This window comes from Scyliorhinus canicula, chromosome 12 (assembly GCF_902713615.1).
Source record: "Scyliorhinus canicula chromosome 12, sScyCan1.1, whole genome shotgun sequence".
Lineage (NCBI taxonomy): Eukaryota > Metazoa > Chordata > Chondrichthyes > Carcharhiniformes > Scyliorhinidae > Scyliorhinus > Scyliorhinus canicula.
Genome location: NC_052157.1, coordinates 104,368,761 through 104,396,383, shown reverse-complemented (window position 1 = coordinate 104,396,383; position 27,623 = coordinate 104,368,761). Strand labels below are relative to the sequence as shown.

The 27,623-nt window shown below is 47.9% G+C and overlaps 1 protein-coding gene and 1 long non-coding RNA gene across 2 annotated transcripts in view; one reads left to right on the top strand and one right to left on the bottom strand.

Moving 5' to 3' along the window:
- LOC119974807 (protein spinster homolog 3-like) overlaps positions 1 to 27,623 on the bottom strand; it is a 209,366-nt gene that overhangs the window by 59,790 nt on the left and 121,953 nt on the right. The window contains exons 9-11 of the mRNA XM_038814074.1: positions 25,621 to 25,686; positions 19,857 to 19,955; positions 17,247 to 17,418 (exon numbers count right to left, since the gene is read on the bottom strand). Of these exons, the coding sequence (XP_038670002.1) occupies positions 17,247 to 17,418; positions 19,857 to 19,955; positions 25,621 to 25,686 (337 nt within the window). The remainder of the gene's footprint in view (positions 1 to 17,246; positions 17,419 to 19,856; positions 19,956 to 25,620; positions 25,687 to 27,623) is intronic.
- Positions 22,038 to 26,577, top strand: LOC119974808. The gene is made up of 3 exons (XR_005462575.1): positions 22,038 to 22,181; positions 25,526 to 26,268; positions 26,380 to 26,577. It is a non-coding gene; the product is annotated as an uncharacterized LOC119974808 (long non-coding RNA).

Genomic DNA, 27,623 nt, shown 5'->3' with positions numbered 1-27,623 from the left:
TTCTCTCCACCTTGGGACTAGGTAGGAATGTCCTATGTCCCCCCTGCTGTTTGCACTCGCAATTGAGCCTTTGGCCATCGCAATAAGACGTTCGGGGGTATGGAAAGGAATAGTGCAGGGGGCGGAGTTAGAGCATAGGGTGTCCTTATATGCCGTTGACTTGCTGTTATAAGTGTTGGAACCGAGTGTATCGATAGAGAGAATATTGGAGCTGCTTCGAGTGTTTGGGTCTTTCTCGGGGTACAAACTAAATCTAGACAAGAGTGAGTATTTTGTGGTGTCTCGGCCGGGGGTGGGGGCAGGGGCGGGGGGGCTGGCATTCCATAGGGCAGGGGCTCACATTCATTACCTGGGGGTGCAGGTTTCCCGGGAGTGGGGGGGGAGGGGGCTCCGCAGGTACAACATTTCTAGTTTGGTGGGGAGAGTGAAAGCCGATCTGGCAAGGTGGGATGGTCTCCCTCTGTCACTGGCGGGTCGGGTACAGACGGTTAAAATGAACATGTTGCCGCGATTTCTGTTTATTTTTCAATGCCTGCCGATTTTCCTGCCAAAGGTTTTTTTCAGAGAGATTGAGGAAAGAATTACTTCATTCATATGGGGATGGAAGATGGCCAGAGTTATAGAGGTACTGCTACAGAGGGAAAGGCAGGCAGGGGGTTTGGCTCTTCCGAACATGATGTACTACTGGGCAACGAATGTGGAGAACGTGCGGAGCTGGGTCAGAGGGGTTGATTCCCAGTAGGTCAGAATGGAGGAGAGTTTGTGCAGGTGGTCAGGATTGAAAGCACTCGTAACAGCGCCGCTCCCGATGGCCCCGGGGAAATACTCAGGGAGTCTGATAATAATAGCTTCATTGAGAATTTGGAGGCAGTATCGCCAACACTTCGGGTTGGGGGCAGGGTCAAGGGAAAAAGATTCGGGGGAACCACAGATTTGAGCCAGGGAGGTGGGATGGAAATCTTCGGAAATGGGAGGAGAAGGGAATTGAGACACTAAAAGATTTGTTTCTTCGGGGTCGTTTTGCAGGATTGAAGGAGCTGGAAGCGAAGTATGGGCTGGAGCAGGGGGAAATGTTTAGATACATGCAGGTTTGAGATTTTGCCAGAAAGGGGAAACAGAGCTTCCTGGTGGAGCCGGCCTCCACATTGCTGGAGGAGATGCTGACAACAGGGGGACTGGAGAAGGAGGTAGTGTCAGCGGTTTACGGAGCTATTTTGGTAGAGGAGAAGGCACCACTGGAAGGGATCAAAGCAAAGTGGGAGGAAGAATTGGGAGAGGATTTGGAGGAGGGGTTCTGCTGTGAGGTGCTCCGGAGAGTGAATGCCTCCACCTCGTGCGCGAGGTTGGGGCTGATGTGTGTTAATGGCGACTATATGTGATCCCTAATTCCTTTCTGTCATTTGTTGTGTGAACATGCGGGCTAATGTTTGGGGTTTGGTGGGAGGATGGGATCGTTGTTATTGATATGGGGATTGACATATTTGTTCGTGATTATTGTTTATTGTTGGTGGGTGTAAATTTGGGAGAAAATGTGATAAAGGAGGAGAATAAAAAATATTTTTTTTAAAAATTAAGCCCAATACGACCTCATCAGTCTTGGTGGAGTTGAGGGGGGGGCGTGTCAACAACAGGAGTCGGCTCGGATGTCCACATTTACGACCTGTGTGCCTGGGCCGGGCGATACTCAAACACATACTCGTACGCCGCTAACAATGGGACCCATTGCTGCCGGGAAGGTGCTATTGGCGAAATCGCCTTGTCCTCTTTAAACAATCCAAACAATGGTTTGCGGTCCGTCTGATGGTGAACCAATGCCCAAACACAAACTGGTAAAATTTCCTCACCGCAAAAACGACGGCCAGTCCTTCTTTCTCAATCTGAGCATAGCTGCGCTCTGCAGCGGCCAAGTCCGCGATGCATAGGCTATTGGTCTCTCCTTTCCATCATTCATACGGTGGGGTAACACCGCCCCGATTCCGTATGGAGAGGCATCACAAGTGACAAAAACAGGCTGGAAGGGGCAGTCGTAATCGGTCAACAACCCTGATGACAAGTTACTGCTTCACCCTAGCACTCGCCACGCCCATTCTTGATGCTTCTTCAGTAGCGCATGCAGTGGTGCGAGGATGGTCACCAGGTTAGGGATAAACTTCCCATAATAATTCACGAGTCCTAAGATCGACCGCAATTCAGTTGCTTCTCTGGCTTGGGAACTGTTTGATTGCTCATATCTTCTCCTCTATTGGGTGCAAGCCATCTCGGTCAACACAATATCCTAAATCCATGACCTCTTTAGTGTAGAAAACACAGTTTCCTCTCTTAATGCCTGTCACCTTTTTCAGAAAACCAGCAGAGGACTTCCTCCAATTTGCTCCTTGTCGCTGGCTCCGGTGACCAGGACGTGACCCAAGTTAACCGCCATTCGCGGTAGACATTAGACGATGTTCTCCATGATTCTCTGGAAAATAGAGCAAGCCGTTGACAGTCCCCATGGCATCTTTGTATATTCGTAGAGGCCTCTGTGGGCATTAATGGTCACAAATTTTCTGGAAGTCACATCTAGCTCCAATTGGAGGTATGCGTGACTCATGTCGGGTTTAGAGAAAGAGTCTCCTCCAGCCAACTTTGCGTCGAGGCCCTCTATTCACGGCATCAGGTATCTGTCCGGAGGAGAGGCCTTGTCCACTGTCCGCTTGTAATCCCTGCACAGGCAATTGTTTTATCTGGTTTCAGTACTGGGACTACAGATGCTGCCCAATCTGCAAATTGTACCAGCCGATGGTTCCTCGGCTTTCCCAGCAGTTGAGTTCATCTTCCACCTTTGTCAGCAATGCGCAGGGAACTGGGCGGACCCTGAGGTACTTCGGTTTGGTCTCATGGTCACATTTAGAAGAATGAAAGGTGAGCTTGTTGAAATAGGTCAGATTCCGAAGGGTAGATGCTGAGAGGAAGTTTTCCCTCATGGAAGGAACCTAGAACTAGGGAGCACTTTTTAAAAATAATGGGCCTCCCATTTAAGGTGGAAATGAGGATTTTTTTTTATTTTATGGGGTCGTTAGTATTTGGAAATCTCTCCCCCAATGAGCAGTGAAGGTAGGGTCGTTGAATATATTCACGGCCGAGTTAGATAGATTTTTGATGGCCAAGGGATAGTCAAGGGTTATGGAGGGTTGGGGGAGGGCAGTTAGGTAGGGGGAGTCAGGCAGAAAAGTTGTCACCTCAATCAGATCAGCCATGATCTATTGACTGACAGGGCAAGGTTAAGGTGCTGAACGGCATACTCCTGCTCCTATTTCTTGCATTCTTTTGTGCTGAGGGTTAATGGGCCAAATAGCATGTTTTGCTGCTTCAAACCACAACCTTCTCCAAATACAGCTTTGCAGCATGTCACAGTACTCCTTTGGTCCTATTGCTCTCAATAACTGCATCATATTATTCATGTTGACTGAACGTCCCAGAAATAGTATTTTATATTACTCTGGAGAGCGGGGGAAACTTTAAAGTGGAGGCTTCTGCATACAGTATGTGTAACTCCATGTAAATATTGTATCTATTATATATATAATAATTTTTTTTATTATAGAGCAATGTATAATGTGTGCTTCAAAAGTATGAAATTTGTCAGCACATCTTATGTGCAATGCACACTGCGTTGGTCAGTAAATTAGAATATACTTCTGTCTTTCCCACTGGCAGAGCGTCAGTGACTAGAGGACATGTAACTGCCCAGTGAGCAGTTGAGGAGAATTTTCTTTATGCAGTGAGCTGTTGTGGCTAGTGGAAGCAGATTCAAAAGGGATAAATGCTTGAAATCAATGTGGACACATGGGCACGATGGGCCGAATGGCCTTCTTCAGCGATGTTAGGATTCCACGAGACTCCCTCTCCCTGTCAGTAATAATACCCATGCCGCTGTGTTGGTCCGTCTGAAAACAGGCTGACTCCAAAACCTCAAATCTGCAGCATAAGCAGCACAAATTGCTTCAAGGCAGCAACCTGTTGAGCTGAGGCCAAGGCAATTAAAATAGAAGCCAGCGTTTCTTACTGATTTCTCTTCTGTTTATCCAAGAGCTAATTCAGGGATCTAAGTGTCTGCTATGGCTCGGTGGTAGCATTCTCTCGCCTTCAAGTCTTACTGCATAAATCCAGGTTGCCATTCTTGTTGAGTCAGAAGGTTGTGGGTTCAAATCACACACCGCAGACTCGAGCACATAATCTTGTACTGAAGGAGTGCTGCACTGTTTAAGGTGCCATCTTTCCGATGAGACATTAAACTGTGACTGCCGTCTGTCCTCCCAGCTGGAGCAAAAGGTCCCAAGGCATCATTATGAGGATAAGGGGCTGGATTCTCCGACTCCCCGCCGGGTCGGAGAATCGCCGGGGACCGGCGTGAATCCCGGCCCCACCGGCCGCCGAATTCTCCGGCACCGGATATTCGGCGGGGACAGCAATCTCGCCACGCCTGTCGGCGGGCACCCCCCACCCCCTCGGCGATTCTCCAGCCTGCGATGGGCCGAAGTCCCGCTGCTGTTATGCCGGTCCCGCCGGCGTGAATTAAACAAGGTATTTACAGGCGTGGCCCACCGATCCGCGGGCGGGCCTGTGCCGCGGGGGCACTCTTTTCCTTCCGCATCGGGCATCAGCCTCCGTGATGGCCGACGCGGAGGTGACCCCTCCCCTGCGCAAGCCGGGAATGACATCAGCCACCGCTGACGCTCCCGCGCATGCGCGGACTTCCGCCGGCCGGCGGAGTCCCTTCGGCCACGGCTGGCGTGGCGCCAAAGGCCTTTCCCGCCGGCCGCCGGTGCGCCAACCACTCCGGCGTGGGCCTAGTCCCTAAAGGTGAGGGCTTGGCCCCTAAAGGTGCGGAGGATTCCGCACCATTGGGGCGGTCCGACGCTGGAGTGGTTCACGCCACTCCATTCCCGCCGGGTAGGGGAGAATCCAGCCCAAGTAAAGGAGTTCTGTCCCCATGTCGCGGCCAATACTTAACCCTCAGCATACAGTACAAAAAAAGATAATCTGGCCATTTATCCCATTGCTGAGTGTGGGAGCTTGCTGTGCACAAATTGGCTGTTGTGATTCCTACATTATGACTGTGACCAAACTTTAAAAGTACTGGCTATGAATTGCGTTGCGAAGTTCTGTGGTCATGAAAGCCACCATATAAATACATCTCTCTTTCTCTGATATCCTGCTTATCACAGAATCGTTACAGTGCAGAAGGAGGCCATTCAGTCCATCCTGTCTGCACAGGACCTCCAAATGAAGTGTTTGGAACTAACCCGCCATCTCTGGGTTCAGCCTAACCAGTATCTTGAATACATTCAGAATTACTTCCTTCTTTGTTGATTTGTACCATGCCACCAACATTTCCTCTTTTTTCAGTGAGCGGACTCTTTGTTTAAATGTGCAGGCCACTTAAGTTTTTATGCGTGGCCAGCACACATGGTAACTGAAGGGGGTTGGATGTCAGAGAGGCACTGCTCTGCTCTCACACAAGTAGCCTGACGGGATCTCTTATGTCCACCTGAGTGGATAGGTGGAGCCTCAGGTTAATATCCCAACCAAAGGACGAATGGCACCTTGGACAGTGCTGCACTCTCTCAGTACCTATCTCATTGCGGTGTCATTCCAGATTTTGTGCTCAAGTTTCTGGTGCGATGAATGTAAGAAATTGTTACATATATTGTATTTTATATCTGTTACAGTAATATTATTAAAGAGCCTAGGTTAAGGTGTCCAGACACTGTGGCTGCAGATGGTGCAATTAAGATGTCGTAAACGTACAATCATCATTCCTTCCAGCCGTTTATATTGTTTACCTAAACAGGGCAAATGTAATTTTGTCCACAGAAATAAAGGGCTGGATTCTCCGCCCCACATTTCTGTTTTATCCTGCCGGCGGGATGCTCCGTTACGCCGGCCGGTCAATGGGGCTTCCCACTGTGGGGCAGCCCCATGCCATCGGGAAACCCCCGGGCTTCCGGCAAAACGGAGCATCCCGCCGGCGGAGAATCCAGCCCCAGGTTTCCTGGGGTTTAGATCATTGAGGGGCTGTGGTTAGCCTTAGTAAGACGGTCATAACCCAGTTAGTGGAATGGAGATTATGTAATTTATGGGAGGAACCAGATCTGTAGCAGGCAGTTTAGCATTTGTTTTGCTGGGAGCAGCAGCTTTTGCAAAAGGCTTTCGAAAGAATCAGCAGGCTGTTTCCTGACAGGATCTCTCTCTCAAGCAGTATTTCAAAGAAATCTCTATTCAAGTGTGTAGCAACTATTTGCTAACTGTATTTACAAGTGACTGCAATGGGGTTTGCTTGATTGGGGATAGAGAAGGTATCAGTTAGAAGTGACAGTGTTTCCTTTTATTGTTAATTTAATTATATACGTTTTCTTTAAAGCTTTGTCTTTTGTTACAGCGCCCCTTTAAAGAGCTGTCAATTTGTTTAATGGGTGTATTTGTTAATTAGTCCATTTTATTTTACTGATACACCCAAAAGCATATAAAGAGAGGCTGTCTGACCTGACTGTCTGTCCCTCCTCCGTGGCTATGTCCTCACCCAGGTATCCCTGGAGAGGGAACATGCAATGTTCACTGGTGTGCTCGAGACCTTTCACAACCAGTGGGCAACACGGGGGCTGGAGGGTTTTCGCAACACCTACAACGTCATTTTGATTTAGTTTGATAAGATTCCTTTAATGGTTTGTCCTTTCGTTACAGTACCCCTTTAAGGGACTGTCACTTTAATTTAATTTATTAATTAGTTTTTCCTTTGGTCAATTTGTTTTATTCCAAAAGCGTATAGAGAGAGACTGGCCGTGGTTGCTAAAACAGGTCCAGGCAGTGGGTGATTGAGGGAGTCCTTTGTCCTGGCTGTCTGCAGCTCTTCTGTGGTTACATCCTAATCAGGGTGTTCTTGGAGAGGGAGCACACAGTGTCTGCTGGAACAATTGAGACTGTCCATGACCAGTGGGCACCGCAGGGACTGGAGTGCATCCGAGAACCATGGAATCCCTACAGTGCAAAGGAGGCCATTTGGCCCATCGAGTCTGCACCCTCCCTCTGACCGAGCAGCCTATTGAGGCTCACTCCCCAGCCTACCCGCTAAATCCCACCTAACCTACACATCTTTGGACAGTAAAGGGCAATCTTAGCATTGTCAATCCACCTAACCTGCACATCTTTGGACATCTTGAAACTGGGGCACCCAGGGGAAACCCACACAGACACGGGGAGAAAGTGCAAACTCCACTCAGACAGACACCCAAGGCCAGAATTGAACCTGAGTCCCTGGCGCTGTGAGGCAGCAGTGCACCCGTCATTTCCCCCCAAAAATATTTTAATTTAAATGCATCTCCTTTAAAGTTTTTATTATTGTTACAGTAGCCCCTTTAAGGGGCGGTTAATTTGTGAAATTAATTAACCAATGAATTAAAACAAATTAACTTATTTGTTGATTAGTTTATTTGTGTCATTGGTACAAGAGAGACTGCTGGGGCATGGGGATGGTAAGCATAAGGCAGAGATAACTTCTGCATACTCTGAATAAACCAATGAAAAACCAGATTTGCGTTTAGTGTAATACTTACCATCTCAAGCCAACCTCAAGAGTGTACTGCTAAAATTCCACCAGCACATCTCCTGTCCCACCAGGGGCGACAACACTCTTGACCACTGGTACTCAAAAATCAAGGGCGCCTACCGTTCCATCCCCCGACTGCACTTTGGGAAATCAGACCATAAGACTGTGCTCCTTCTCCCGGCTTACAAGCAGAAACTCAAGCGGGAGAATCCAGCTAAGTAGGGTTGTGCAGTGCTGGTCCAAGGAGACAGAAGAGCTCTTACGTGACTACTTAGAGATAGTGGACTGGTCCATATTTAAGAACTCAGCGACTAACTTAAATGAGTATGCCACCACCGTCACAGACTTCATCAGTAAATGTGTGGACGACTGCGTGCCAAAGAAGGCAGTACGTACGTTCCCCAACCGGAAACCATGGCTCAACCGCGAGATTGACTCCCTACTGAAGGACAGATCTGAGGCGTTCAAGGCAGACGACCCTGTCCTATACAAGAAATCCAGGTACGACCTCCGCAAAGCCATCCGAGATGCCAAGAGAGAATATCAAAATAAGCTAGAGTCACAGACAGACTCTCGGCGGTTGTGGCAAGGACTAAACAACATAACGGGCTACAAAGCGAAGCCGAGCAGTATCTCTGGCAGCAGCGCACCCCTCCCCGATGAACTTAATGCATTCTATGCTCGGTTTGAGCAGGTAACCAACAATCCGCTGTCGAGTGCCCCAGCAGCCCATAATTCACCCATACCCACCATCAGTTTCCGAAGTCAGATCGGCCTTCCTGAAAGTGAACCCACGGAAGGCGATGGGTCCGGACGGGATCCCTGGTCGTGCACTCAGAGCCTGCGCATACCAGCTGGCAGAGGTATTCACAGACATCTTTAACCTATCCCTACTCCACTCCGAGGTCCCCACCTGCTTCAAGAAGACCACCATCATACCGGTACCAAAGAAGAACCAGGCAACGTGCCTCAATGACTACCACCCGGTGGCCCTGACGTCAGTTTTGATGAAGTGCTTTGAGAGGCTGATCATGAAGCGCATCACCTCCATACTCCCGGAAAGCCTTGACCCACTTCAATTCGCATACCGTCGCAACCGGTCCACATCAGACGCCATTTCCCTGGCCCTACACTCATCCCTAGAGCATCTCGAATACAAGGACTCCTACATCAGACTCCTATTTATTGACTACAGCTCCACCTTCAACATCATAATCCCAGCCAAACTCATATCAAAGTTCCAAAACCTAGGACTTGGCTCTCCACTCTGCAACTGGATCCTTGACTTTCTGACCAACAGACCACAATCAGTAAGAATGAACACCAACACCTCCTCCACAATAGTCCTCAATACCGGTGCCCCGCAAGGCTGCGTACTTAGCCCCCTACTCTACTCCCTGTACACACACAACTGCATGGCAAAACTTGGTTCCAACTCCATCTACAAGTTTGCTGACGATACGACCATAGTGGGCCGGATCTCGAATAACAACGAGTCCGAATACAGGAGGGAGATAGAGAACCTAGTGGAGTGGTGTAACGACAACAATCTCTCCCTCAATGCCAGCAAAACTAAAGAGCTGGTCATCGACCTCAGGAAGCAAAGTACTATACACACCCCTGTCAGCATCAACGGGGCCGAGGTGGAGATGGTTAGCAGTTTCAAATTCCTAGGGGTGCACATCACCAAAAATCTGTCCTGGTCCACTCACCAAACAATGTTTATTCTATGAACTCAAGTTAACCTTTTTAAAACATAGAGTGAACATCTCAGCTACCATTACTTCAAATACAACCCCCAAGGAGTACAACACTAAGTAATGCTTATGTTGTCCTTTTTACATCGAGAAGACTTACAAAAAATATAACCTTTAACAGAAGCACATCAGGTTAAAGTCACTACTGAAAACATTTATAATTCTGAGTTCACCAAATGATCAAGAGATCAAGAGATTTCATTGCAGAGAGAACAGCAGTACAGCTGCTTTGGCTGACTGCAGCTCCAACACTGAAAACAAAACTAAAGCACAGCCTGCAGCAAACAGCCTAAAACGAAAGTAAAAAGCTGACAGACAGCCCAGCTCCACCCACTCTCTGACATCGCTGCAGTAATAAACACCCATTTCTTAAAGGTACTCTCACATGACAAGCTAAGCAAACAGCGGAACACCAAAGGGCGGTTTAAACTCAGCAGGTAACAGCAACAGGAGGCAGGGGATAGGGTGTCGGCTGGAAATAGTGATCTTAATACTTGAAGTGGCAAGGTTATTGAAAAAGAGGAAGTTACAAGGAGTATGAGATTTTTAGAATTATGAACAACATTTTGTTGGTTAAAAGATCAGTAACTTGGGGCCAGAGATTGAGGTTTACCAATTATATCAAGGGGGAAATGAGAAGAAATGTTTTCGGACAGGAAGTTACTCGAATGAAGAATTTAATACCATAACTAGCCACTGCAGCATAGACTTGGGGTGGGATTTACCCACCAACCCGCCGTTGCCAATGGGATTCTCCCCTCATCGCCGGGAAACACGTGCGCCGCTGTGGGATCAGAATATCCCGCTGACACGCACAGCCGGTAAATCCCACCCTATAATATTATTGAAAAGGGAATTTGTTGTGCATTTGGAGGATGCCACTTGGGAACACTCGATAACTAAAAGTAACTTTTATTGTGGTGTGTCCTCTCTCATGCCTGCTGCTTCTGTTTCCCGCTCTGCATCACATTACATCACTTCTTTGCATACATTACTACAGCAGGGCTCTAAGGTGAGCCAAAAGGGACAAACATATCACATTTCCTCCCCCCCCTTAATTTTAACGCCCCCAAAACAAGTTCAACATGAACAATAGTTAATAAGTTAGTCACTACTATAAGCTCAGGCGGTATGGAGGCCGTGGCTCTTGGAACAGTTGATGCGAACCACTGGCGTTTTCATCTTCACACTGACATAAGCGGTGGTTGGTTTGACTGATGTTGACATGGGAACTGGAGGATGTCTCTGTGCCTGAACAGAGGGTGAGGGGTGGACTTCCTCAGTGGTCTGTGGTGGTGTAGGGGTCGCAGGAAAGTCCTGACTTGGTACGGCGGAATCTGAATTCTCAACAGGCTCCAACTTTAGCGGATCTAATTTTCCAGCCAGTCTGCGTGTCTCCTCCAGATAATTATCATCTGAGGTCTGGACAGGGCAAGAAACAGGCCTGGTTCGAGAGCCCATTTCTCACCTGAGGAGTAATCCCAGGCCAGGACTCCTTGTCCATGATGGAAAACTGTGCTTTGACGTGCTTTCCTATCATTCCACTTGTGACATAGACATAGAACATACAGTGCAGAAGGAGGCCATTCGGCCCATCGAGTCTGCACCAACCCACTTCCACCCTATCCCCATAACCCAATAACCCCTCCTAACCTTTTTGGACACTGAGTGCAATTTATCATGGCCAATCCACCTAACCTGCACATCTTTGGACTGTGGGAGGAAACCGGAGCACCCGGAAGAAACTCACACAGACACGGGGAGAACGTGCAGACTCCTCACAGACAGTGACCCAGCAGGAAATCGAACCTAGGGACCCTGGCGCTGTGAAGCCACAGTGCTAGCCACGTGTGCTACTGTGCTGCTTGTTTTTATTGTCATACGATCTCCATGGCATTTGGAGGTTTTAGAAGATCTAAGCACAGTAGCATTGTGGATAGCACAATTGCTTCACAGCTCCAGAGTCCCAGGTTCGATTTCTACTTGGGTCACTGTCTGTGCGGAGTCTGCACATCCTCCCCGTGTGTGTGTGTGGGTTTCCTCCGGATGCTCCGGTTTCCTCCCACAGTCCAAAGATGTGCAGGTTAGGTGGATTGGCCATGATAAATTGCCCTTAGTGTACAAAATTGCCCTTAGTGTTGGGTGGGGTTACTGGGTTATGGGATAGGGTGGAGGTGTTGACCTTGGGTAGGGTGCTCTTTCCAAGAGCCGATGCAGACTCGATGGGCCGAATGGCCTCCTTCTGCACTGTAAATTTTATGATAATTCAGAATGCAGCTGCCTTTTTATCACGAGTAGTGCAGGAGAGGTCTTGGTCGTGGCATGTGTGGTGTTCCGATAGACCAGTAAGAATTTGTTGGAGAAGCGAACCTTGTTCTTCGGTTGATTTCAAAGCACGTTTCATGGTTTGGATGAAGTATTCTGCTAATCAATTAATGGCAGGGTGATATGCCGTGGATATAATGTGTTGAGTGCCGTTTTAGGATGTTGCCTGGTATGGAGGGAAGATCTTATGAGGAAAAGCTGTTTTCGTTAGAGAGAAGGTTAAGAGGTGACTTAATTGAGGCATACAAGATGATCAGAGGATTAGATAGGGTGGACATTGAGAGCCTTTTTCCCCAGATGGTGATGTCCAGCACGAGGGGACATAGCTTTAAATTGAGGGGAGATAGATATAGGACAGATGTCAGAGGTAGGTTCTGTACTCAGAGAGTAGTAAGGGCGTGGAATGCCCTGTCTGCAACAGTAGTGGACTCGCCAACATTAAGCGCATTTAAATGGTAATTGGATAAACATATGGATGATAAGGGAATAGTGTAGATGGGCTTTAGAGTGGTTTCACAGGTCGGCGCAACATCGAGGGCTGAAGGGCCTGTACTGCGCTATAATGTTCTATGTTCTTGTAGGAAGTTCTCAAACTCGACACAAATTGAGATATGTTGTCGCTCACCAACTGTTTTGGAAATCCAAACCGACTAAACATTTCTCGATGGCCTTCTCAGATGAGGTAGATTTCATCACAGCAACCTCTGGCCATTTGGTGTGAGCGTCAACAGTTACTAAAAAATGGGTCCTTCGATAGGACCTGTAAAATCCATGTGCTCACGTTGCTAAGTCTCTTCAGGCCATTCCCATGGATGCAGGGCTGCTAAGGTGGGCAGGTTTCTACCTTTGCACATGAGGAGCATGTTCTAGCTTTCTCTTCAATCTGAGCATCAAGTCCAGACCACCAGAAAAAGTTCCTCGCTATTTCATTCATGTGTACAACTCCGCAATGGCCCTCACGTAGCTTCTCTGACACCCATTACCACATTGATGGCGGAACAATCACTCTGAGCCCCCACTGAAGACACCCTGACTGAGCTGACAGCCCCATTCTCCTGGAGTCGTCTGGCTAGGTGCCAGTCCTGAAGTCTTTCCTTGTCCATCACTTGTGCGAGCACAGGAACTTTCCAAGCGTGTTTTCTCATTTGCATAGAAGTGACTGGTGTGTTGTCTAAAGTGGCAAGTAATCCCTGTCGAGCAGCCCGAGGAACAGAGAGGTAGTGACAATCTTGAAAGTCCATCTGCGTTACCATGTAAACCAGACTGGTGGTAATTAATGGTGTAAGTATGTGCAGATAGGATGCCCATCTTCTACTTACAGTGAGTGACAGAATTCTTGTGTGTGGTCTAATAACGGTAGTGAGTGGGCGATGGTCCGTCAGCAACAGCTCTCTCCCATACAGGAATTGATGGAATTTCTTGATGCTGAAGATGATCCTCAATGCTTCCTGTCCAAACTGGGCATAGTTGCTCTCTGCTTTGTTTAAGATTTGAGAAGTAAAAGCATCGCCCGATGACATGATGTGAGAGACCACCGCTCCGACACCATAAGGAGATGCATCACTAGCTAGCTGCAAGGATAATGTAGGATCAAAGTGCGTGAGAGATTCATGCTTGAGTGATGCTTCTTTGGCCTGCATGAAGGTGTTATTATATTGCTCTAACCACTTCCATGTCTTGTTTTGGCACAAGAGGCTATGTAATGGTTTCAGAATTGTTGCCAAGTTTGGAACAAATCTTCCATAATAATTGAACAATCACAGTAAGGAATGTAACTGGCTTATATTCTGAAGTGCAGGCACCTCTGCGATGGCTTTAAGCTTAGAAAGAGATTTGTGAAGGCCAGTGCCATCAGTGACATATCCCAGGTACTCAACAGAGGATTGGGAGAAGTCACACTAGTCCTTACGGACTCTCAGACCATAGTCTCCCAATCTCTGGAGAGAGGCAGCCAGACTTCAAAGGTGCTCCTCTTCATCTCTTCCAGTGATGAAGAAGTCATCCAGATATCACTGGACTCCACCCAGTCATCTCAGGATCTGATCCATTGCCCTTTGAAACAATGTAGGAGCAGACCTGATATCAAACGGCAATCTTCAGTACCGGAACAAACCTTTATGTGTCACAATTGACAGAGGTTTCTGTGACCTCTTGTCCACATTCATCTGTAAGTAGGCTTGGTTCAGATCAATTTTGCTGAAATTTCAGCCTCCCTCCAATTCCGCAAACAGGTCCTCAATGTGAGGTCATGTGTACTGTTCAACACATAACACTGGATTTATGGTGACCTTAAAGTCCCCACAAATCCTCATGGAACCAATATTCTTGATGACTGGAACAAGAGGTGTGGCCCATTTACTGATGCTGACAACGGACGTCCCGAAGCGTGGTACATTGGCGAGACCATGCAGACACTGCGACAACGAATAAACGGGCATCGTGCGACTATCAACAGGCAGGACTGTTCCCTTCCAGTTGGGGAACACTTCAGCAGTCAAGGACATTCAGCCTCTGATCTCCGGGTCAGCATTCTACAAGGAGGCCTTCAGGAGACGCGACAACGCAAAATTGCTGAGCAAAAACTTATAGCTAAGTTCCGCACGCATGAATGCGGACTCAACCGGGATCTGGGATTCATGTCGCATTACATTCGGCCCCCACCAACAAGCCTGGACTTGCGGAGGCCTACCGACTGAACTGGCTTGGGACAATTCACACCTCTTTAACCTGGAATTACCTCTCTCTCTGCATCTTTGATGATTTGATTGCCTGCAGGTGCTCGCATTCCGGGGCATCTCTGACTGTGTCTATATAAACATTTCTGGAACAAGCCTTTCCATTCACCTGAAGAAGGAGCCGTGCTCCGAAAGCTCGTGTTTGAAACAAACCTGTTGGACTTTAACCTGGTGTTGTAAGACTTCTTACTGTGCTCACCCCAGTCCAACGCCGGCATCTCCACATCATTTATAAATAACCAACACCCACTCCCCACCTGCTCCCCACCATAATCCACTTCTCCCACCCTGCCTTCCCCATTTTAACCCCTTTTTCCCTCCCTTCCCTTACCCCTTGTGGCCCCCCCCCTTTTGCTGACCTCTCAACCCTCCTTAAAGAAGTCAATAAACAGCTTCCGCTTCCGAGCAAACCCATCAAGCGACCCTCTCAGGACGTACTTGACTTTCTCCATCCTCAGGAATTCTGCCAGGTCACTCATACATACTATTGGTGGCTCTGAGTCCCTCCATCCAAGTAGGATCAACCTCCTGGCTATTAGGGAGGCAAAGGCCAAGACATCAGCCTCTCTCGCCCCCTGGACTCCCGGGTCTGAATATTGCCACCTCTGAACTCAGGGCCACCTTCACCTCCAGCACCTCGGACATTACGTCAGCAAACCCCTGCCAGAACCCCCTCAGCTTCGAACATGCCCAAAACATGTGGACAAGATTCACGGGCTTCCTTGTGCACCGTCCACACCTATCCTCTACCCCAGGGGTGGGCAAACTACGGCCCGCGGGCCGCATGCGGCCCGCCAAAGGTCTTTATGCGGCCCACCAAGATCAAGTCATTAAAAAAAAATTGTAATTTTTTTTTTTTAAAAAAGGTTAATGGGGGGGGGGGGCTGTTGGGTTACTTACTGGTATAGGATGGATACGTTGACTTGAGTAGGGTGATCATTGCTCAGCACAACATCGAGGGCCAAAGGGCCTGTTCTGTGCTGTACTGTTCTATGTTCTATGTTCTATATGAGGCGCCCAGAATCATAACCGGGTGAAGTAATTATTTTACTTAATATACTATGCGGCCCTTTAAAATTGTGAATTTCTGAATATGGCCCTTGCACGGAAAAGTTTGCCCACCCCTGCTCTACCCCCTGAAAAAACGTATTCGTCCACCCTACCGTCATATATGCTCTATGAATTATCTTGAACTGAATGAGGTTTAGTTTTGCACACGATAAGGACACATTCACCCTCCGTAAGGCCTCAGCCCACGTCCCGGCCTTCCCCCCACGTCCCGGCCTTCCCCCCTCCCCACTCCTCCTTCTCCTCCTCCTCCCACTTACAAATTTAATATAGTTGGTTCTCGGGCATGGAGACCTGATGTACCATCAATTGTACGCGAGGCGAGTGATTTACCAAAGTCTGGCTTTAATTGACTAGAACACAGCTCTGCGATCGTCTACAATGGAAAGGGACGATCGTCAGGCGTCTGACCATTTATACCTCGTTAATAGAGGCGTGGTTAACTCAGCCTCCCGGCCAATCGGTCGAGAGGCACATGACCGACCAGGGCCAATGATAAGCCGACGTTCTGGCCCAATGGCAGATAAGTATGCAGATCATATCACCACAAGACCACAACGTGTGATTACCCTGCACCCAGTGGATGCGATGCAGACAGAATGGTGCTTTCCCATCATAATGACTGTGTTGTGCAGCCCAGTACTAAGCATGCTGCTAATTGGCTGCATATTCAGCAGGGGGCCCAGATGCATGTGAGGCTAGCACCACTTAAAGCTTGATTGCACTTCTTAAAGCCACACTGAAATTCTTAAAAGGGGCTGCAGCAGTTTCTCAAAGAGTCACAATGAGGCAGCAGGCCAGAGAAAGAGAGGTCTCTATATGACATCGGAAGTCTTCGTCCAGGAATTGGAAAGGTGGAGAGAAGTCACGTTTCGGCATGAGGGGTCTATCAGGAAAAGGGAATGGGTGAAAATAACTATCAAGCTCAACCCGAAGAGTTTGGCCCAAGGATCCGGCTGCCGTGTTCAACAATCTCACCAGAATGGTCAAGGCCAGTGAATACATGTCCAAATACCATCTCCTACCCACTACCCAGCCTCAGACACTGCTCAATGCAGCACACCCTCATCACTCAGTCATCAGCAATCTCTGGCCATCAGGGATCATCCCCAAAATTCAAATACTCCACCTCACCTTCACACACTTACCACTGCTGCCAGACGCGCCCTCACATCCTGCAGGATAAGGTGGTACAAATGAAAAGAGAATGGCAACGAATGGGCAAGTTCAAGCAATTCTCTGAATTATTCGCACAGCAGGCATTGAGGCTTTTGCAGCCAGTGATGCTGGAACCACCCAAGATGAGGTGTGTCCCTGAGCAAATCCCACTCCACTCATTCCGTAAGCTGCTGTGAAATACAAGCTGCAAATGGAGTAGCCTTACACCTCTCGCTTACCCCCAACCAACCCCTTTCCTCACTCCAAACTTCCCCTTGTGTGTTTTACACTTTCAAATGGCATTTGTATGGCCCGAATGTAACTTGTCAGCCCAAGCCTGCATATTGTCCAGGTCTTGTTGCATTTGGACATGGACTGCTTCATTGTCTGAGGCGTCGGGTATGGTGCTGGGCATTGTGAAAACATCAGCCCCACTTCAGACCTTATGATAGAAAGAAGGTCATTGATGAAGCAGCTGAAGATGGTTGGGCCTAGGTCACTACCCTGAGGAACTCCTGCAATGTTGTCCTGGAGCTGGGATGATTGACCTCCAACCACCAGAACCACCTTCACACCTGTCCTTGTTATTCCAGTCTTTTAACCCAGGTGAATCGTTACCTCGAATTTGCTGTGATGCTTTTTTTCGGTCCTCCTCTAGATAGCGAGCAGTCCAAAGGAATAAGGCTCCTCCAACGACGGCAATGAAAGGGCACAGCAGGAAAGCGTATTCCAGGCTTACAAAGCTCCAATAGCTCGATGCTGGTTGACTTCTCCGGATAGTGTCGGAGATCTGTGCAGAAAAATCACAAGTTATCACCATATGCGTTAAGTGCTTTTCTGCTGCTTCTGCTGAGTACTGGAAGTGCTCACTGCTGCCTCCCTCTGTCCGGAGGTCATCTGTTTTATCCATCCTGTGGCAGCTCACCCTACACATGAAGGGTAGATAGGACAGGGCCCCTGCCCCATGTGGAAGTTGAGGTCACGCTTGGTCCCTCTTGGCCAGCTCACCCTGCCACCATTTAATGGCTGTCTGAATACTGCTGTCCAATCACAATGGCTGGCATTTCTCTGGTCACGATGGCCACTGCCGGGACTGCAAGCAGTCCCCAAGTGTGATCACCGATGTAAGTAGATGGGAGGCGGTGGGGGGGGGGGAGGAATCACTGGGGCTAGGCTGAAGTAAAGATGGGTAACTGTTGTTGAGTGGTAGGTCAGCCACAATGTGATTGAATTACAGGCTCAAAAGGTTAAAAGGCTTCCTCCTGTTCCTAATGTTTCTTTGCACATAATTCAGTCAATCACTCTTCTAATTGTGCTTAGATGGTTACCAATTATTGCCAATTGTAGTGGCAAAGCTATTCCTCCCCTACCCCAAGAGGGGAAGAAGTGACGTTCCTTAGCTACCTGCACTCTCAGTAGCTCCATTGATTAAGGGAGCTGTGTCCGTGCAGACTGCAGTTCACAACAAAGTCTGGGATTCAATTGTGCCACTTCAAACTCGGCCAAAGACTGGCTGGCTGCGAAGGCCTTTGTCTTACATGTTTCCAGATTACTCCAAGTTGCCATTGGTGACATCAGGTGAAAGTCAATCATCATGGGATAAATCCTCATTTATGTCACCCGGGTATTGGATCAAGGTGGCAGTGTCGGAGTTGAATATTATTCCACGGAGCTTCCCATTTTCCAACCAGAATTACAGTCAGCCATTAGGAGTGGGGATCTGCTACCTGACAGTGAACAGTGTAAGCTCCCGTTCAGCGAATAACACTCTCATCTGTAAATCAGACAGTGATGGGTTTGAATCCCACTCCAAGACTTGAGCACAAAAACCAAGACTGGCAGTACTGCGGGAGTGCTGCACAGTCAAGGCACTGGCTGGAATTCTGTGTCCCTTCGCTGGCGGTGGGATTCTCTGGTCCTGTCGGTAGCGCACCCCCGAATGTGGTTGGAGGTCAATCATCCCGGTGGCATGGGATGGCTTCAATGAGAATTCCCATTGGCATCGGCGGGAGCAGATAATCCCGCTGTCAGCGAACAGCTCACCGCCGAAAAGCGCACGGCTGGGAGACCAGGGAATCCCACCCACTATCTTTTTGGTAAGACATTAAATTCAGATCCTGTCTCTCTTGGCTCAAGGGAAAAATTTCCAGTATTTATCCTTAAGTCAACAAAAACAGATGATTTCGTTGTTATCACATTGCTGCTTGTGGGATCATAAAATCCCTACAGTGCAGAAGAAGGCCATTCAGCCCATCGACTCTGCACAACCCTCCGAAAGAGCACCCTGTCCGCTTTAGCCCTCAACCTTTTTGGACACTTAAGGGGCAATTTTAGCATGTCCAATCCACCTAACCTGCACATCTTTGGACTGTGGTAGGAAACTGGAGCACCCGGAGGAACCCCACACAGACACTGGGAGAATGTGCAAACTCCACACGGACAGTCACCCAAGGCCGGAATTGAACCCAGGTCCCTGGCGCTGTGAGGCAGCTGCGGAAAAAAAGCTGTGACACCATGCCACAAATTGGCTGCTGCGTTTCATGCAGTAGAATAGTGCCTACACTTCCACAGTTACTTCATTGGCTACAAAGTGCTTTGGGATGACCTGAGCCTGCGTAAGTATTTCTAATTGGAGCAATTCCCCAGTGGCCCTGGCTCAGCACAGTCTGAGGGTTGAACTAGGAGACTCTCAGTGTTGACCTCATCAGCATTCAAGACTTAACTCAAGCCCCCACAGTTGGTTGTCTTTTGTGTGTAGAATTAAAATGATTCCAAAGAAATAATTGCATTGATGAGGACATTAACATTGAGCCTTTCCCAACCAGAGCTCTTTACAGCCACTGAAATATTTTTGAAATATCGTCACGACCGGAAACCTGGCAGCCAAAATGTGCACAGCAAGCTCCCACAAACAGCAATGAAAAAAATGCAGATGGTTTATTGATGTTGATTGGGAGTCAAATATTGCTGAGGACATCTAGGAGACAAATATCTCAGAGGGCAGACTGGGCCTCAGTTAATTCACGAACATGGCACAGCTTGGCTGTAAGGAGTTTTGGGCAAATCTAGCTTGTGAAATGAGATACATAAATACAACTTTCTTTTCTCCCGTGGAAGGGATGCCAAACGGTTATGCCACTGAACTCCCATGATGTAGACGCTAGAACTGAGGTCTTGGTGAAAATCCTTCCAAGAGGACAATGTAGAGTGAGAGTGAATGGAACTTACAGCACCGATGATGTAGGAGCTGCTGGCATCTCCCAGAACGTGGCAGATAGTTATCTGTACTGCCTCTGCCATCGAGCGGCGGGTCGGGATAATAATGTACTGGGAATAACAGAAAGAGACACATTAGAGCCCTTGGTTCACAAGTGACAAGCTGAATAGATACAATGCTGGGCACAAGCATTCCTCCAGCTCAGGGAGGTTTCTCTGCCCCAAAGAGCCCTGTCAGATAGAGAGGCCTTTCCCATCAGCTACAAACATTAGGAAATTGCGAGCCTGCTGTCCCTGGATATCTATCCGTGGGCTGAAATTGTTAAGCAGGGGGTTCATGACTCCTAGGAGCTCCAGCACTCATAAAATCCTGGAATCTTCCATCAGGAGCCAGGCTCTTTGGGCCAATGGGCCCGGGCAAGCGGTTTCAAAGAGCAGTCCAATCCGCTCATTCTGCTGCTCTTTTCCTGTGGCTCTCCACAGTTCAAGTCCTGATCAAATTCCTTCAGAAAGTTATTGTTGAATCTGCTTTCACCACCTTTGTAGACAGTGCATTCCAGATTACAACAACTCGCTGCATAAAAAGACATTTCTCCCAATTCTTTCTGGCTCTTTTGTCATAGAATCCCTACATTGCAGAAGGTGGCCATTCGGCCCATTGAGTCTGCACCGACGCTTGGAGAGGGCACCCGACCTAGATCCACGCCTCCACCCTCTCCCCATATCCCAGTAACCCCACCTAACCTTTGGACACTAAGGGACAATTTAGCATGGAGAATCCACCGAACCTGCACATCTTTGGACTGTGGGAGGAAACCGGAGCACCCGGAGGAAACCCAACCAGAAATGGGGAGGAACAGGAAACTCCACACAGTCACCCGAGGCCAGTATTGAATCCGGGTCCCTGGATCTGTGAGGCATCAGTGCTAACCACTGGGCCACCCTAAATTATCTTAATTTTACAGGTCGATTATCTTCATTGTTTATCCTCTGGTTCCTGGGAATTCAGTAGAGGAACATGAGCAGTTCCACATTTAATGGTAGAAGATACTGACGTTTACTTGTCCATTCATTTAAACAAGTCCATAGAGATGGAAGAGGATGCTCCATTGGGACTTATCAGAAATGAAGAGTAAATGTGGCGGCATGGTAGTTAGCACTGCTGCCTCACCGACCTGGCCTCGGGTCACTGTCCGTGTGGAGTTTGCACATTCTCCCTGTGTCTGCTTGGGTCTCACCCCCACAGCCCAAAGATGTGCGGGATAGGTAGACTGGCCATGCTAAATTGGCCCTTAACTGGAAAAAAAAGAATTGGGTACTCTAAATTTATTTTTTAAAAGAAATGAAGAGTGAAAACGAATGCATCAGATGAGCTACATCGATGAATACAATCTAGCGATGTTTTTTATATGCAATCCGTCAAAACCCAAACATTCACAAGATGAGGAAGAAATTATGATTTAATGATTGGATTGCTGATTCAAACACAGGGAATTTATGATACAGAAAGAGGCCAGCCAAAATAAAAGCCTCTCCCACCTAATCCAACTCTAGGTCTGTTGGTTCTGGGTCTTGAAGTTCATATCCAAGTGTTTTTTTAATTCTTCGAGGGTTGCTGTGACGACGCCCTTTCAGGCAGTGAGTTTCAGATCCCCAATTCTCTTCAGCTCTCTTCTAATTCACGGGTTCCCAGAACTGTGGGTCATGACAGCCACAAGCTCCGAGGGAGGAACGGAGGCCGTGGAGCTCGGACTGAGTTTTGACAGCTGTGAAGCCCCTTTAAATGTTAGCATTGTCTTTCTGTCACTGAGCGTGTCTGTTCTCAGAGGCCTGGTTGCTGCTACAACCACTGCCTGTCAAAGGGGTGAATCTTTACTTTTTTTCAGGGCAAGTCCAGCAATTTTAACACCCCACTCCCCTCACCCCCCCCCCCCCCCCCCTCTCCTGGGTGTCCGGGGTTACATGAAGCATGAGGTATTAAAATGGGGTCACACAAGGGAAAGGTTTTCAAAGCGCTAGGCTAATCCTGCCACTTTACGTTACTTCAAATTTGTGCTCCCCTGGCTATTGACCTCTCTGCTAATGGAAACTGGTCTTTCTTATTTACTCCATCCAGGTCCCTCATATTACTACACACCTCAATTAAATCTCCTCTCCGCCCCTCATCCGTTCCGAGGAAAACAACCTCTAATCTCTCATCAAAAAGCTAAAATTCTCCTGCTCATCAGAAATCCAGATTGTACAGTCAGAAACCAATTACAATGACCAAAGAGGTTCGTGGTGAGGAACAAAGTGTTAGTCTGGCGCAGTGTTTACAAATGTAATGGAGATGAATAAGTAAGTACTTTCAAAGAAAAACACAAACCCTTTGTACATCTTTACTGTATGACTGTATTCTATCAGAACGGTTTGCCTGTCTGAATTGGAGTATCCCACAGTGCAGCACAACGTGTGCATTTGTTTATTTAAGAGCAACACTCCCTCTTTTGAAAATAGTTTCCTCCCTGAGTTCTGGGTCTTAACAATGGATCAGCTGTCCAGCTTTCTTTGTGTGGCCTTTAATATTGAACGGATGTTAATTTATTTTGCCCATCAACTCAAGGCCTCTCGGCCCAAACCCAAGTTGTGCAGGCTGGTTTCCATGACTTCACAAGGATACAACCAATGGAAGGCAGGGAAAGATCCTTTGGTCCATCACAATTGTGATGCCTTATGAATCTATCTATACAGTCATCACTCTAACAAAAAACATTTAATTTCTTGGAATAGACATAAAATAAGAGATTAAACCCCCCCCCCCCCCCCCCCCCCACCAGCTCATTTGAAGGATTAAAAATGTGAGAGATTTTTCTCTGGTCCCCTTAGATGATCAAAATGACCCATGGAGGTCACCCTGACCCTGTTAAGTTCTTGCAGTGCCCATGTTTGTACGAGAGATCTCCACTGGCAACTTTATAATCCGTTACTTGGCTGCGAGTGGTCGAAATGCCAATGGTAAAACAAGAACATTTGAAACTTCTTTACTGGCTAGCTAATCAAAGGTAGGCCCATCAGTGCAAGAGCGATGGCTATGTCTGGGTGAAGGCAGTGAACAACATCACTGCATTTAAATTTCCTTCCCCCCACTCCCCACCCTGCAAAAAAAAAACATAAATTACTCCCCTGCATCCAGGAAGCAAATTAACCAGTGGAGAAACCCTAACATAGCAGAATGAACAGGTAGGAGACTACCTGGGGTACCGGCAGCTCGGTTTTAATGTGTAGTGCTGACAAGCGAAATCCATGCACCGATTTACTGACCTCTCCCAAATTTAGCTTTGGGCCAATTTGGAAATTGGAAAGTACAGCAGATTGATCCAATTGTGGTGTTTAAGATGATTAACGGAGTTTTTTCCAATTAAGGGGCAATTTAATGTGGCCAATCCACCTACCCTGCACATCTTTCGGTTGTGGGTGTGAGACCCACACAGGCATGGGGAGGAATGTGCAAACTCCACACGGACAATGACCTGGGACCGGGTTTGAACCCGTGTCCTCGACTAACCACTGTGCCGCCCATGATTAACAGAGTTCATAGTGTAGGTGGTATGTTACAGTTCTCTCGGGAAGGTACAAAGCATGTTGTAGTCAGGAGCTATGGATAGTAATGGTAGAGATACACAGATACATAGAATTTACAGTGCAGAAGGAGGCCATTCAGCCCATCGAATCTACACCAACCCACTTAAGCCCTCACTTCCACCCTATCCCCATAACCCAATAACCCCTCCTTTTTGGACACTAAGGGCAATTTATCATGGCCAATCCACCTAACCTGCACGTCTTTGGACTGTGGGAGGAAACCAGAGCACCCGGAGGAAGCCCACGCAGACACGGGGAGAACATGTAGACTCCGCACAGACAGTGACCCAGCGGGGAATCAAACCTGGGACCCTGGCGCTGTGAAGCTACAGTGCTATCCACGTGTGCTACCGTGCTGCCCCTGTGCTACCGTGCTGCCCCACAGATCCACAGAGGCTCCAACATTCTTGCCAGTGGACCAGGAATTCATTGTGCTCTTTGTACTTGCCATTGGTGTGTGTTGGAAGGATTTCCAAGTTGATACTCAACCTGTTTGGCCATGCTATTAACACATCTTCATTGATCATCAAGTCCTGGAGTGGGGCTTGAATCCAGAGCCTCTGCTCAGAGGCAGGGGCGCTACCCACTGCATCACAACACTCCATCGGTGACAGGGGCGCTACCCACTGCATCCCAACAACACTCCATCGGTGGCAGGGGCGCTACCCACTACATCCCAACAACACTCCGTCGGTGGCAGGGGCGCTACCCACTGCATCACAACAACACTCCAGCGGTGGACTATGGCCACTGTTGGAGAATCCAGAACTATCACAAAATTGTTGTGGGGCAGAAGGATGCCCTGGGGCTCGTTGTGTCTGCACCGGCTCTCCAAATGAACATTATGGCTTTCCCTGCCTTTTCACTGTACCCTTGCAAATTGTTTCTACTCAAATAATCATCAATGTCCTCTTCAATTGAAGCTGCCTCCACCTTGTTTTCGTTAGAGAGAAGAAGGTTAAGAGGTGACTTAATAGAGGCATACAAAATGATCAGAGGGTTAGATAGGGTGGACAGTGAGAGCCTTCTCCTGCGGATGGAGGTGGCTAGCACGAGGGGACATAGCCTTAAATTGAGGGGTAATAGATATAGGACAGACGTCAGAGGTAGGTTTTTTACGCAAAGAGTGGTGAGGCCGTGGAATGCCCTACCTGCAACAGTAGTGAACTCGCCAACCTTGAGGGCATTTAAAAGTTTATTGGATAAGCATATGGATGATAATGGCATAGTGTAGGTTAGATGGCCTTTAGTTTTTGACTTCCCATGTCGGTGCAACATCGTGGGCCGAAGGGCCTGTACTGCGCTGTATCGTTCTATGTTCTATGTTCTATGTTCTAAGGTTAAGAGGTGACCTAATAGAGGCATACAAAATGATCAGAGGGTTAGATAGGGTGGACAGCGAGAGCCTTCTCCCGCGGATGGAGGTGGCTAGCACGAGGGGACCTAGCCTTAAATTGAGGGGTAATAGATATAGGACAGAGGTCAGAGGTGGGTTTTTTACACAAAGAGTGGTGAGGCCGTGGAATGCCCTACCTGCAACAGTAGTGAACTCGCCAACATTGAGGGCATTTAAAAGTTTATTGGATAAGCATATGGATGATAAGGGCATAGTGTAGGTTAGATGGCCTTTAGTTTTTTCCATGTCGGTGCAACATCGAGGGCCGAAGGGCCTGTACTGCGCTGTATCGTTCTATGTTCTATGTTTTATGAGACAATCAGGGTTCCTAAGAAATCTGATCATCCTTGACTAAGGTTGGGCACAATAAGAAGTCTTACAACACCAGGTTAAAGTCCAACAGGTTTGTTTCAAACACGAGCTTTCGGAGCACTGCTCCTTCCTCAGGTTCCTTCACTCATGTTTGAAACAAACCTGTTGGACTTTAACCTGGTGTTATAAGACTTCTTACTGTGCTCACCCCAGCCCAACGCCGGCATCTCCACATCTTGACTAAGATTGAGAGACACTTCAACAAAACAAGACATTGATTTCATAATGCCCATCTCATGAGTATTTGGAGATTGAAAAATTAAAATCTCTCCTCTCACATTCACCTCTGCAGGTAGAAATATCCTGTTCAATCAACCTGAGCAACGAAAAAATACGATATTAGTCTACAATCGGTTAAACAGCCGCGAACTGATGGCTCGGACTTACCAAGAGAATGTCTGCAACGATAGCCCAATTCAAAGCGAGGAAGATCTCAGCCAAGAAGATGAAGAACTTTGGAAAAAGAAGTATTTTATTCAATGTGCCATCTTGAACTACTATCAGACAGTTACCATGGAGTTGCCAGGGGGGTGGCAATGATTGCTATTGGCTGTCCCTAAATCACATCCCTACTCTTCAGATTGGCCATCAGTATCTGAAAGTGACCACTAAGTGATGGGGAAACACACAGAAGTGTTTGATTTCATTCATTCATGTGATGTGGGCACCGCTGGCGAGACCAGCATTTATTGCCCATCCCGAATTACCCTTGAGAAAGTGGAGGTGAGATGCTGCCTTGAGATGTCCACGTGGTGTATGTCCACTAAGACTGTTAGGAAGGGAGTTTATGGGATTGTACACATCCTGGGCCAGTTGTACATGGGTTTGTACACGTCCTGGGACAGTTGTACTGGGTTTGTACACTGCCTGGGCCAGTTGTATATGGGATTGTACACTGCCTGGGCCAGTTGTATATGGGATTGGACACTGCCTGGGCCAGTTGTATATGGGATTGTACACGTCCTGGGCCAGTTGTACTGGGTTTGTACACTGCCTGGGCCAGTTGTATATGGGATTGTATACTGCCTGGGCCAGGTGTGTATGTGATGGCACACTCCCAAATGGCACACTCCCTGAACCAATTGTATATGGGACGGTACACTGTCTGAGTCAGTTGTATTTGGGATTGTACACTGCCTGGGCCAGTTGTATATGGGATTGTATACTGCCTGGGCCAGGTGTGTATGTGATGGCACACTCCCAAATGGCACACTCCCTGAACCAATTGTATATGGGACGGTACACTGTCTGAGTCAATTGTATTTGGGATTGTACACTCCCTGGGCCAGTTGTATATGGGTTGGCACACTTTCTGACTATGCTGGTGAAAATATGCTGTGAACTCTCTCCAGTTTTAGTACACTCTCTATAATGTTATAATGAGTGTGTGTTACTGTGCGTGAACGTGTGTGTGTATATACATAGAATTACTTAGAATTTACAGTACAGGAGGAGGCCATTCAGCCCATCGCGTCTGCACCGGCTCTTGGAAAGAACACCCTACCCAAGGTCAACACCTCCACCCTATCTCCATAACCCAGTAACCCCACCCAACACTAAGGGCAATTTTGGACACTAAGGGCAATTTATCATGGCCAATCCACCTAACCTGCACATCTTTAGACTGTGGGAGGAAACCGGAGCACCCGGAGGAAACCCACGCACACACGGGGAGGATATGCAGACTCCGCACAGACAGTGACCCAAGCCGGAATCGAACCTGGGACCCTGGAGCTGTGAAGCGATTCCACAATGCTACCGTGCTGCCCACTAACAACACATATGTGTGTGTATTTTGTGTGTGAGAGTGTATGTGTTTTGTGGTTGTGTATGTGAGGGTATGTGTGTGAGTGTGCATTGTGTGTGTGCTGTGTGTGTATCAGTTTGTGAGTGTGTGTGCTGTGTTGTATGTGTGTGAGGTTGGTGTTTGTGGTGTGTGTGTGAGTTGTGAGTGTGCGTGTGTGTTGTATATGTGCGTGGTGCGTGTGTGAATGTATGTTGTATGTGTGTGTGTGTGAGTGTGTGTTGTGTGTGTGAGTGTATGTCGTATGTGTGTACTGTTTGTGATGTGTATGAGGGTGGTGTGTGAGTGTGTGTGTGTATGAGTGTGGTGTGTGTGTGTGTGTTGTATGTGTGTGAATGCGTGTGTGTATGTTGTGTGTGTGTGTGTATGTTGTATGTGTGTATGCTGTGTGTGTGTGTGTGTGTATGTTGTATGTGTGTATGTTGTGTGTGTGTATATGAGTGTGGTGTGTGTATGTATGAGTGTGGTGTGTGTGTGTTGTGTGTGTGTGAGTTGTGAGTGTGTGTGTGTGTTGTATATGTGCGTGGTGCGCGTGTGAATGTATGTTGTATGTGTGTGTGTGAGTGTGTGTTGTGTGTGTGAGTGT